General features: G+C 38.1%; 1 protein-coding gene across 1 annotated transcript; it reads left to right on the top strand.

The window, feature by feature from the left end:
- Nucleotides 1-3,539: 3,539 nt before the first annotated feature.
- Nucleotides 3,540-13,055, top strand: irx4.L (iroquois homeobox 4 L homeolog; the record flags this gene model as incomplete). The annotated part of the gene is given in 6 exon segments (NM_001096735.1): nucleotides 3,540-3,822; nucleotides 7,323-7,478; nucleotides 7,991-8,242; nucleotides 9,048-9,154; nucleotides 11,092-11,423; nucleotides 11,837-13,055. Coding segments are annotated over 5 exon segments (1,491 nt in total). The 3' UTR covers nucleotides 12,592-13,055.
- Between the last annotated feature and the right edge of the window lie 1,051 nt (nucleotides 13,056-14,106).

Raw genomic sequence — 14,106 nt, 5'->3', positions numbered from 1 at the left:
GAATATTAACCAAAAAATTAATTAATGTAAATGAATTTAGAGTATTTCTCTGAGTACTTTTGCAATATACATTTACTTTTATACTTTTGTTGGTTTCTTAGATATTTGCTGTACAGACTTATACCAGGCTTTTGGCTCAGCTGGGAAATTACTTTGTATACAGTGATAATTATACAAAGTATACAAATTCTTTGATAATCTTAAATACAGAACTAGATAATAGATAATCCTAAATTACAGAACTGTTACAGTCTGGGGAGAAAAAAACCTACCACACACCCACATCAAAGCCAACTATGGGATAATGTCTTTCTGACTTCCCTAATCATCACAATAACAACTTGACTATTGGTCAAGTTATGCACTCATTTCCTTTTTACTATATATGGGTAGGATATTGCTGAATATGATTGCCCTGTGGGGAATAATAAAACAAATACAAATTAGTTTCTCTTAAACAATCAGGTTTCTTTCTCTCTCCCTAATTTAATGCCAACGTAGCTCAAATACTCCTCTTTCCTTTCGCAGTTTCATATGGAATACAGGTCAGTCCAAACAGGTGAATGATCAGATGCTATAGGTTTAATTGAGTCATTTTGATGTTTTGTAAGTCTGGTGTACAGGTCAAATGTTTCTTTATTCTAGAGAAAGGGATCACTTCAGCTGAAAGAAATGACATGACCCTTTTCCTTCTTTATAGTAAATACAATAAATAGCTGCCTCAGCAGTTTGCTACCTTTCACTAAAGCTATTGTAAAGCCTAGACATACATCAGTGCAATTTACACTGGAGGGTGGCTATGATTAAATTGATGGCAAAGTAGCTTGAAAAAGGTTATGTGTAGAAAGAAAAAAGAAACAAAGATAGATTAATCAATAGATAGATTTCATTAATATAAGTGTGTATAAATACACACATACAGTATAGACACAGTTTAAAAAATAGGCCTTTGATTTGTATTAGGGATGAGTTAATAGTTACTCTGCTGCTGTCATACTTTGAAGTGATATTTAGGTACTCTCCTAGATCCAACCCCCAGGGTCTGTTTATATGCATTAAGACTATGCACTTTTATCTGGCTCTTTCAATTAACTGAACTTGCAAAATTATTCAGATTTTTTTTCTCTCTTTTTTTTGTAAAGAAAATAATTTAATTCCTGAACCGTATTTGCTGACTGATTTTCTGTAACAGTAATTAAAAGCTACATGTCCTGGTCACCGCTAACACGTCTCTCAGCCTCTAGCTATCTTTTAAATAAAAGAAGATAGTGTGGATTTTGCAGGTAAGGATATGTGCACTCTTTTATTCTGATTTCACATATGAGGAATACAAACGGAACGCCTTTGGAAGCGAAGACTTCTGTTAGCAAGGTAATTAACTAAGGATTACATATCAGAAAGTCAAATACAAAGAAAATACATATTTCTGTTTCAGAGATGTTTTTCATATTTTTTTCCTTTTGTAATGGAATGAAAAATCTGTATTTAGATAAGTAATCTATAAGGTGTGATTCCTGGATAGGGAGGGGAAACGATTTGTTTCAAATATTGTGACAGCACATACACACACATTACAGGCTTGGTTTTGATTGTTTGCTTGTTTTCCCAAAGAAAAAAAGATTATCAAGCAGTTCTAGAATGAGTAAAATCACTGGGTGTAAAATGAGTCTGTATTGTGGACAATGTGATATAATTCACAATGAGGGGAGGTAATCTCATGCACAGAAAGCCCAGCATTAATTCAATTCTCACAGCAGGCTCTCATAATACGTGGGGCTCCCGTACATACGTGGGGCCTGCTTTTCAGTGGCTCTATCATGTGTGCTTGCAAGGGCCACAGGGAGCATATTTGGGAATCCAGTCTGCAGTAGGTTGTTGTTGCTGATTACAGGTTGTGGCAGTTTTATATTTTGTGGTGTGCTGTTGTGTGAGGGTGTTTATATAACAGTTTGTTAAAACGCCTTTGTGTGCACCTTTGAGTGTTTTACAATAAATTACTTGTTTGTGTTTAACAATACATTACTTGTTTGGTCATATGATTTATCTTTTTATTTGAAGTAAAATATTAATTAAAGTAAAATAGTAATTTGTCCTGTTATCTGTAGTAAAGCTGTGTGTTTTTGTGATTGTGTGTCATAAGTGTAAGTACTTCCTCTGTATGTGACTGTGTTGGTGTATCATATTGTGGATTCTCAGACCCTTTTATGTGACCCTTCTAATCGATTTGCTATTTGCACCCTGCCGTGTACTCTTGATAAATAACATCCAACTTGACTTTTCCCATTAATTGATACAGAGCAGGAAGGCAATTTTTGCCTGTCCCTCCTGCACTTGCTCAAAGTCACAGCCATTCCTTGCCCGGTCCGACACCCTTTCACTGCTAGATACTTGGTATATCAGCAGAGCCAAGGAATAGGAACTAAAATATTTACTATAATTCTTTGTTTATTAGAAGAAATGTATGTTTTAATAGATGGCTTATTTAGATGTAATTGAAAGCATTAAATATGGTGGTTATATATTTGCCTTGAAAGTTGAAAGTGGTAGGAGTTAAGTAAGGGGCAGAACTCTTTAATGTGCCAAGTACAGTTTATTAGGTGTGTGGGGATACAGAATGGATTAGTACATTGCTCAAACACTTGGCGCTCCACATAGAAAATGTTAGCAGTAGGCTCTGTCTCTCCTGGCCCTTGTCAGCCTGTCATCCCCAGTGCTTGTGATGGTGATGGATGATCTGGGCTGTGCTCTATGGGCCCCGTCTCTGTAGCTACATTCCCATTTCTATTCACAGATTACATGGGACTTTTCAACATCTCTGGGTGGGGGGGTTGCTTACAAAATAATGGGACATAGATATATTTTGTGTGTTATTTCTGGATTCGTTATGTAATGGCTCTTTGGCTGCTGTGTTCCAATTACTTGACTCCCAAGGTCCCTCAGACATGTAGGGTGCCAGTGTTCTCATTTATTTACTAGTTGGGAGATTATCCTTTATGCCTGGGATCACCCTTAATTATGGCTGTGCTCAGGGTATTTGTGTAACAAAATCACTTTTTACTCTACAAATAATATACAGGTTTAGAGAGCCCCTGATTTACAGTAGATTTTGGCTGTCATGAGCTAATGTGTAAAAATAATCGAAGAATTAGTAAAATAATAAATGACTAGTATAACAGAAAGAAAGGAAATGTAGGAAGTGCAAAGATGGGAAGTAGATAAGAAAGATGGACAGATGATGATAGATAATAGATAGATAACAGATAAAGAAAGAACAAAAGAACAAAGAAAGAAAGAAAGAAAGAAAGAAAGAAAGAAAGAAAGAAAGAAAGAAAGAAAGAAAGAAAGAAAGAAAGAAAGAAAGAAAGAAAGAAAGAAAGAAAGAAAGATCATTGTGATTTGATGTAAAATGTAGCAAGGCTGCACAGACATGTTACCTGTGTGGGCTGGCTTTAGTACACAGCGCTAGTGAGGCAGTTTGAGTAAGTCGCTAGAGCTATTTATGACAGTATTACTGCTAGAGTAGTCACTGTCAGTCGAGCGCTAGAAGCAGGAAGCTGTTCACTTGCAGGCAAGTTGCAAGTTGAATGTGAGCGCCCAGACGCTGGTTTGCTGGGGCAGAGCAGCGCTCAGTGGAGCTCTTAGTGTAACGTCACACTCAGCACAGAGCGCTAGTGATTGCGGCGCCTGGGGAGTGAGCGCGCAGTCAGGTGTAGCGCTACACACAGACATGCCTGCATCACTTCTGGCCAGTCACACCGTGCGGGCATCAGCAACCCTCCAGTCTACAGGAAAGCCAGCGGGAAGACGGTGTTAGCAGTGCAGGTAATATAACCTTTATTGTTCCATTTCTAATGAAACAATGCTGATCGGCGATTGGAAGGACTGAATCACAAAAGGACAGAAGTGCAGTTCATTTCCCCTTATGGCAGTGTACAGAGATGCACATGTAGGAGTAACTACCTAGTGTACTGTCTTCTAAAGGGATTCCCTGAAATGAACAGCTTCTGCTCAAGAATTTCGAGGGACTTGGGGTAAAGCTGGCCGGTCTGTGTGACTCCGGTGTCTCTTCTGTTCGAAACGTTGCTGTTATAAGTAGTGAGAACATTATTTGGAAAAAGGCTGAAATAACTTTGTGCTGCTCAAGTTCAGTAGCGCTTGCCAATGCGCAATACTGGGCGTTTGCGATTATTCTCTCAACTGATGTTAATGAATGAGTAACCTCTATCAATCTTATGCTCTCAGCATTCATTCGATTTTTGACTGCGAATTGTAAAGTCTGTAGAGTTTGGGGAAAACAGTACAGTGCTATGCAGCGCAGGTTGAACTATGAGAGAACCTTTTCTTTAGTGGTTTAGTGGTTCAGTTGTAGGTTTGGGTTTCAGCTAATAACGTGTCTTTTATCCAAATCCAGAGAATGGTATAGAAAGGCCCCTTAGAATCAGACTGAAGGGTCACCAGTCAACACCCTGGGTCAGGACATTGGTCAAGTTAGAGTAAATGACAGCGCATGCACACAGACATTGCTCTTAGGAGCACTTGTACTAAATAAATAGTTCGATTTCCTTGGTTATTTTTCTGGTCTGGTACAATCTACTGCACGTGTGAAAGTTCTTAACTGGAAGTGTATCTGTTATTTACGGAGATAGATACTCTTTATAAAAAATATGAACAACTTGTTTAATGTGCATTGTTTACAGTAAAATGTATTCACTTTAATCTTAGTGATTCACTGGGGGGAACCCGCCTCACTGGGAATAGAGTACCTTCAATTCCTGGATGGGTCTTTTCCTGCGCATCATTGTTATGTAGATTGAACTGTTGGTCGCAAGACAGGACACGTTAAAATGGCAATGCTGTCAACTGAGTTGATTACATGGACTATCATGAAAAGCCAATTGTATTAGGTTACCTTTGGTGACTTTAAATGGGATTTCCTGTAACATTCTTGCGTTTTCGCTTTAAATGGCAATCACGGTATCTATCTATCTATCTATCTATCTATCTATCTATCTATCTATCTATCTATCTATCTATCTTTGAATCTATCTATCCATCTATCTTTCTTTCTTTCTTTCTTTCTTTCTAGCTATCTATTATCTATCTATCTATCTATCTATCTATCTATCTATCTATCTATCTATCTATCTATCTCTCTATCATCTATCTATCTATCTATCTATCTATCTATCTATCTATCTATTATCATTTATGTTCATCTAGCCATAAGATAAACACGTTATTGTTCATTTAAACAGCCTGTCACCAACACTTTTCCTTGTATGTTTTTACTTTGCTATTTTGTTTCATAGAAAACAATACCAATGACTGTATAACTTGCTATTTACGAAATATAGTAGACTTTAATTTAATTTTTATAACAGCCATAACAATAAAGATATATAGTTTGTAAACACCTCCATTAAGCTGGTCAAGTTGAAAAGTAAATAAAATGTAGCATTTTTGTTTACTTTAGCTTGTTACTATTGCGTTTAACCAGTCGCTAATACAAAGTATCTTCGCCTGTAAATTAACAGCAATTAGGCGGCACATAGTATATTATGTATACAGTGGTCTCCAGATAGTCATCAATCACCCTCAATCGAGCTGTCAGGGTGGGCAGATTCGTTCCTGGAAGGCAGTCTCCCAGCTGTGGAAAGAGAAGAGAACATCGTCATTAATTAGAGTGTGACCCTGGGGCGATCCACATGCCTGAACCCAGGATTCTATCTGAGCAAGTCAGCACAGCAGTGTCAGAAATGTAGTTGTGCACCTTCTCTGCACTGTCTTTACATACAACTTCAGTATGGGTCAATGCTCCCCCTATTTTTTACCATAGTATGAAACTCTCTCTGGCAAAGAATTTGTTAAACTATGTCAAGAATAGTCTTTTTACAATTCTGTAATGCAAAAGCGAATAATCAGTTTTTCTGATAACAGTACAACACAACGAACTATGTTGTTAGACTTTAATATGTGCAATGTATTTATGCATATTTTTGGCTATAAACCAAATGTATGCCCCCAAGTAACCATATAGATAGAGTATTAATACTTGACAAACTGGGGTTCTGAGAACTGGTGACATAACTAGAAGTACGCACCTGCCCCAAAGAGCTTGCAGTCTATACAAAGAACAGAGACTGAATGATAAATAACCATAAATTCCAGTTAATCAAATGACGTCAGGTGATGATATAAACTGGATTGAGAAGCTATTTGAGTAATTTTGGGCTTTCTTTTGAAACAAAAAACATCTATTACTAGTTCCAAGATGATAGAAACTGCCAAAAGAAAAGTTCGCTCAATAAGCAGTGCCAAAAATGTAGATGTTTTGCCCAGCCAGGTGTTTTACACCTGCAAATATCGTTTCCCATATTCTTTTGTTTCTCGTAGAAGAGACAGATCAAAGTTAATAGCACTGGTGAAGTGCCACGAAACTTTGTTTCTTTTCACAACTCCAAGTGCAAGGGGTTTTAACTCTGCTTGTGCTGACCCAGCAGAAGAAGCAGAGTATACATCCAATATGCAGTTTTTTACCCATGGTGTGCCGGACTAGACACCCTCAGCCAGGACAGTTGTCTCTTAGTTATCTAAAGCAGGAGGAGGTATATTCCAAAAATCAAAGGCAGCGTGTTACTTCTGTGTATATCGAATTTTACTTCCTCAATTATGTGCATCATTGGTACACAGTGCAGCCTTTACATTTATTGGGGTTGTCTTGAATGACCAAAAATAAATCTTTAAAATGGGCCAGCATGTCCTTCCTTCTATGCCGCAAGTAATTGAGACTAATTATTCGTGTGAGGTGGGAAGAAGCAGATGCTCATTAATTAATTTCTAATTAAAAGTTGATTCCCATCCATGAGTAAGTAAGGGGGAAGAAAATCATTAATAGGTGTTTTCGGTGATTGTTTAAATCAAATCAATCATTTCTCAATGCAGGCTAATACTATAGGAACACCTATAATTAGCTTGTAACAGCACTTGAAAAATCCATAAATGCAATCGCTTTATATCAGTATTTTGCACCCTTGAGTGCTCTGGAGCTGATTCTATAGGAGCGAAGGACTGTTCCAGCCCTGAAAGGGTTGTCTGACGTCACAGCCTGGGTTGTTTAAAGCTACTTGCTTTTGACCTAACTGGTTTTTACTCAATTTCTACCTGCCTTATTTTTAGCACTTTTTTAACTGTCTCGAATATTGTATTAGCTTTACCGTTTTGTTTAACCCAGGAAGCTCTATTTTATTTTATGTGTATTTATTTCCTGTAGACTAGAATGGGCAAATAAAATAAAAGTGCCTCTGTTCTTTCTCTTTAATAAGCCCAGTGGAACCTCTGGACACCACCAATCGATTGTAAAGGGAGAGGATCTCAGTGCCAATCCGCAGATTAAAGGTTTCCTGCCTTCTCAGTTATCTGGGAGTTGATGTATAATGTCATATCCTCAGTTTGGCTACCCATATTCCTCCACACCTCAGGTAAGAGCATACTGCCAGTGCCTTAAGCTGGCACTAGCAAAATGTTTCTGTGTCCTGATAAAGCAGAGATCAGACACAGAAAAGGCTGAAAGTTCTACTTGTACAAGTGTTATTGTTGTTGTTACTACTTTCACAATAGTCAGGAAGGAGCTGAAATAGACTTTTATAGGCATTTATAGCGGAAAGTAGTTTCCCATTCAAGACATAACATGGTTACATGGGCAAAGAAATAGCATGGGGTACAATCTTATATACTGCAGTCACTAACTCTCAAGAAGAGCACTGATAACTTGTGTAACCCATATTCAGTGTCTATCTATCTATCTATCTATCTATCTATCTATCTATCTATCTATCTATCTATCTATCTATCTATCATCTATCTATCCATCATCTATCTTAGCCTGTATATCTCTAAACTCTCTCTCTCATTATATGTCTTTATATGTCTGCAAACATGTCTAGAGATTGTCAGTCTGATTATAATAAGGACGTCTCCTCTCACTCGGCAGTTCTTGATGACCACCAATTCACTTTCAACCTGTTGCGAATCCAGTGGAAGGAGTCTGTCCGACTCAGCCGCTGCAGCTTCAGCCCAGACCCCGGTCTATTGCCCAGTGTACGAGAGCAGATTGCTGGCCACTGCCAGGCATGAGCTCAATTCTGCTGCAGCTTTGGGTGTCTATGGGAACCCTTATACCAGCACCCAAGGCTATGGAAACTATGTTACCTACGGAGCTGATGCCTCTGCCTTTTATTCCCTGGTAAGCGCACACTTTTCATTAAGCTCAAATTTTTTGTACATTAAATGTAATAAATATGCAAGTGTTACTGAAGTTATAAATTGACCTTGTTGCATTTGCCATTGTGATATCTTACATTGTGTTGTGCTTTGTAAAAACATAGTGAATAACGTTTCGAGCGTGTGTGTGTGTGTGTGTGTGTGTGTGTGTGTGTGTGTGTGTGTGTGATTTATACTTACAGCACGGTATAGTTACATGTGGTTGAGCTTGTGGGTTTATTTTATCAAAAAGGGATAATCCATTTAAACATTGCATTCTGATTTACGATTGTGTTTACGTTTTCATATTTATCCTGTGTTATTATAGAAACCCATTTGGATTAACATAGAGAAATTATCTCCTTTTCCCCACAGATGATAAAACAGTAAAATGACAAGAAGAGATGGATGTTGTCACCTGGTTTATCTGTTCCCTAGTGCGGAATATGTATTAAATGTGTATAAATTGTTTTCCTTATCTATAAACATATTAACAGTAGAATGAGTTTTGGTGGTGACTATACAGTAGAACACAATCATTCATTATATATCTGCAGCAATAGGGAGTCATATATAATTCTGTCACGAGATTGGGGGAAAATCCTTCCGTTTATTGCCACTATATATTATATTTAAATTATTAAATAGTGTCTGGGTCTGCCTGATAACAGAGAAATGGACTGATAGAGAAAAGAGATGTTTTCTTACCTAAAATCGTGTTACTTAATTCTCCATGCACTAATTAAATGCCATATACTATATAAAGGACATCTAACCTTTTGTTACAGAATGCATTCGAGTCAAAAGATGGTACAGGATCTGCGCATGCGGGAATTCCCCAGACTGCTGCTTACTACCCCTATGAGCACACACTCAGCCAGTACCAATATGACAGGTAAAGTGTGAACTCTATATTCAGTGTTTGCTTCACTAAGTATACGATAGAACACATCTATGTATGTGGCTTTTTACGGGACAAGTACAAACAACAGGTACATAGACCATCAATGATTACCATTTATATTGAAACTAAATGCTATGATTAGGTAGCTGCACTTAATGAAAATAAATTGTTTTCGCATCTAGTTTTCACATGTCAAATGTGATTATGCCTAGGGACCTGGTTTGGCCTACTTTAGGCTAAATGGTAGGATCTGTTAAAATGTTTTCTGATATGAGTCGCTTTTAGTTACTTTAAGAAAATGTAAAGCAAATAAAATATGAGGTATTACTTAGTATGAAACGAGTAAAAGCACAGCTAGGGATACAATTACCTATCAATCTATCTCTCTCTCTCTCTCTCTCTCTCTCTCTCTCTCTCTCTCTCTCTCTCTCTCTCTATCTATCTTCTATCATCTATTATCATGCCATGGCATACAAGCATCACCCCCTACACACACACACACACACACACACTACCATTTGTGTATACAGAAAACACTTGCTGAGTTACAAGTGGGATGCACAGAGCACACATGGGAACCCTGCTGAGTTGGGACACAGCTGTCTGACCCCAAGTGAATAAAACAGAGTGAAGGAACTAGTATTTAGTGATGTGTAAATGTTACTATATGAAAACAAACCCCTATACACGGTAAAGAGATTTATAGATGATAGATAGATAGATAGATAGATAGATAGATAGATAGATAGATAGATAGATAGATAGATAGATAGATAGATAGATAGATAGATAGATAGATAGACACAGACAGACAGACAGACAGATATGGAAATCAAAATTAGCAAAATTATGTTTTTTGAGTGCAGTACTTTTATAGTGTCGGTATTTCCCAAGTTATTTGCACCCAAGATTCTGTTTGGATCCTGGAGTGTATCCACTGTGCAGGTTACATGTGTATGTTAAAGAACGATCCGATTCTAATTCATTTTGGTGGAATTAGATAATCTAGATGGGTCCATTTGCTCTCATTGTGCCACATTTGGGTTTATTGAGAGGATCATAAATCGGGTGCTAATTGTCTCATTCTGCAAGGGCATGTGTGGTTAGAACCCGTCGGCCGACTGGCGCAAAATCCTCGCTATTCTGTTTTTGACGGGTCTGTTACTCCTAACATCATGCACCGATTAAATCCCCTTTATCCCTGCTCATCGTTGGCCAGTGCTCCCCCTCTCCGCCCGAAGGGATGCAGACATTTTACCTTGCTTCCTGCCACCCATTATGCTTTAAGCTGCACAAAACCACTTAAACCATTCGCAGTCTTTTTTTTAAGACCTCATGGGTGCCCGTGACCTTTCAATTTGATGTGCATTAAATATTCAGTTGCAATTCACTGTCTTTATACGTTTTTACAATTTCATCAACAACAGCCCGAGAGATGCCTAATAATGGAACGAAATGGAAAATATTTATATTAACAGTTATACCCTAAGGTCATTCAACTAGCATTCATTTCTAAGATATTGCAGACTTAACTAGCGTATGTGTGTGTATTTATATATAATGCATATAGTGAAATGTCAGCTAGATGACTGTGTGTTTATTGTGTTTATAAGTGTGTGCTTATATAATATATATATATATATATATATATATATATATATATATATATATATATATATTTCCGTCAGTCCTTATTAAGTCTCAAATATCTAAGCATTAGTGCCATTTTATGTATACTGGTTTGGTTTATGACATTTTAGGCTCTCAGGTCTGCCCATGTATCAATGAAGTTCAGTAACTACCAGTTGGCTGTTGGCTAATTATCTGTGGGAATTGTAGGTGCATTTTATTTGCTGGTACTGTGAACTGCATCTCGACCACTACGTCTACTTTTCTGAGTAGAGACAGTCCAATTGCTTTTTCCACAGGTATGGTACCATGGATGGGAGCTCTCGGAGAAAGAACGCCACCCGTGAGACCACCAGCACCCTGAAAGCCTGGCTGCAGGAGCACAGGAAGAACCCGTACCCCACCAAGGGGGAGAAGATCATGCTGGCCATAATCACCAAGATGACCCTCACCCAGGTCTCCACGTGGTTTGCCAATGCCAGAAGGAGGCTAAAGAAGGAGAATAAGATGACCTGGCCTCCAAGAAACAAATGCTCAGATGAAAAGAGGCCTTATGATGAAGAGGAAGAAGAAGAAGAAGAAGAGGAAGATTCCCAGAAGGCCACCATCAAGAACGAGAAAAAAACAGTTGGTATGTATTTTTTCTATTTTTATGGGAGGCACAGCACCACTACTACTTGAGTTCCTCTGGGTCTAGACAAGTAGAGTTTCTCTTGGGGCATATGTGAAACTCTTATGTTATATCAAAACTGAATGACATGGAATTGATTTAGTTTGGTGCTAATGAAAATTAAATACATAAGTTATAAATATGACTCCACAATCTTAGAAATAGAAAACCTGGCTGACCAGTCTCTGACTGTACAGTTACACATTTCTAACGGTAACCATGGGCTATAGCTAATAGTTTAATGTTAACCACTACAGCATGTGACAGTGCTCACTAATATGAATTCATTAAGTGCACTCTTTCTCTATACTGTATTAATTACTAGCACTAATATTTATAAAGGTAGTGACGTTGTTCCCCTTTTACTTGAACAGACGAGGAAGTGGTCAGGGAGGACAAAGCACTAGATCTAAGTGATCTGGAGGATTTTGACACAATTGAGTCTGAAAGTTCTGAGTGTGAACTGAAACAACCCTTTCATCACCAGCCCCAAGATGGGCACCAACTGAGGCAGAGAGATTGTGTCAACGATCACTGCAAAGATGTTATTCTGAAGATGCCACTAAATTCCACGGTCAATCAAGAACTGGACAGGACAAATATCTGCCTCAAATCCGGGGTTGACCAATGTGAACAAGACGTACTAAGAGGAAGACAGAGAAGTGGTGAATCTAAGGCTTGCTTCCAACAACAGCAAATCCTGGATTCCAAACCAAGAATATGGTCCCTAGCCCACACAGCCACCTCATTAAATCAAACTGAGTACCCGTCTTGCATGTTAAAGCACCAAGGCTTGTCTTCTCCTTCTTCTTCTTCATCCTCTTCTGCAGTCTCCACACCAGTTTGTGTCATTGACAGACGTCAGGATTCTCCAGTGACAAGCCTCAGAAATTGGGTGGATGGTGTTTTTCATGATCCATTGTTTAGACACAGTACTTTGAACCAGGCTCTCACCAATACTACGGTTTCGTGGGCCACGACCAAAGGAACACTGATTGACTCTGGCTCCTTGGGACGTTCTGTTGGGAACCCAACTAATGTCAAAGGACAGCTGCCTAACATACCCCATGACACAAATAAGGAGTTTATTGCATTCCAAAAGTCTGGAAGCAAGATGTTCTGTTCCTAACATAACTTTCTGGAACCCAGACCTATTCCCTGCACTATTATTAAGTACTGCGGGGAGATCTGAGGACAAAAGGTGATGCTTTGAATGGCATAATCATATTCAGATTTTGTTTTGGAAAAAAAACATTTATTTTTATTTAAATTATCTTTCTTAAGAAGGCTTGGCCATGTGACAACTATTTAAATATGTAAAAGCACAAACGGTTGAAAGTGTTGGAACTCTTACAGTTTACAACCCAAAGTTTACAAAGACAACAAGGAACCGACTTTATCAATCTCTACTTTAAGATCTAATTTAAGCTGCATGATAGATTCGTTTACGGTCCATTAACGCTTTTTTTTTCTCTTGACTTAATAGTTAGTTAATTCACGAGCAGCACTTTTATCAAGTTTACACTTATGCACATGCTGGGCTTACCTTTGCAGTTCGATTTGTTCTCTCCAATAAATTGTCTTTTACAAAGGTAAAACCTAGTTTTCTTTGACTAACAATACTTTTCATATTGAAGCTGCTGCAAACACCAACAACCCCCTATACACCACCCAACTTTCTGTCTTTCCTTTCGTTCTTACAAATCTAATAGATAACACATCCAATCCACATTACCTTCTCTCACTCTCTCTTTTACACACACACACACTTTCTTTTTCAAATAAGATAATTGAATTGGCATGACTATATTCAATTTAACTGTCAGTACCAGTTATGGGTCTGCGGTCCATGTATGGAATATTGGGATCAACAGCGAAATAACCTTCAAACACACAAGTCACCATATTCTCTCTCACTGTTATAGACAAAGAAATCAACTGTTCCCAACAGAACTATGCTCCGCTTGTGTTGATCAGACGGCCTTTTAAAAATGAAAGTCAATTCCCATTAGACTTGAGTAATATGAGTTTAGGGAACCATCTATGCAACTCTCCGAAAACTCATTCTTTAAAGAGGTATTTAACTGTGACTTCGCAGCTGCTAAAGTGGGTTTTTAAACCAGCGCTTGAGCTTAATGCTTTCCCATTGCTTCTATCGGTTTCTATGAACCTGCATTAATATTTGAACACTTCAGGGTAGGTGATTTACCGTTTCTGACACTAACATATTAGTGCAGGAGAGAGGAAGAAGAGATAATATGAATAACAAATGTTTCAAAACATATTTATTATTTTCCACAGGTCTTAAAAAGTGAACTTCTTTTCTCCTATTTCTATCTCTATTGTTCTTTTGTTTTGTGCCTCTCTGTCGCTTCATGTCACATCCCCTGTCACTTTATGTCTTTATACCTCTGCCTACCTCTCTCTCTGCCTCGCACCTCTCTCTCTCTCTCTCTCTCTCTCTCTCTCTCTCTCTCTCTCTCTCTCTGACTTTCTCATTCACTATCTCTTTCTCATGCACATAATATTATCATAGCTAAGGACTCATATCCATGTTTTTGCTGTGACGAGCAATTAAAGGAGTTTAGCTTCTTGCAGTGGATCATATCCTTGGAAGTCTGGCGCAGGCAGCTGTAATTGGATT

The sequence above is a fragment of the Xenopus laevis genome, chromosome 6L (assembly GCF_017654675.1).
Source record: "Xenopus laevis strain J_2021 chromosome 6L, Xenopus_laevis_v10.1, whole genome shotgun sequence".
In the NCBI taxonomy this organism is placed as follows: domain Eukaryota; kingdom Metazoa; phylum Chordata; class Amphibia; order Anura; family Pipidae; genus Xenopus; species Xenopus laevis.
This window is presented reverse-complemented; position numbering and strand designations above follow the sequence as displayed.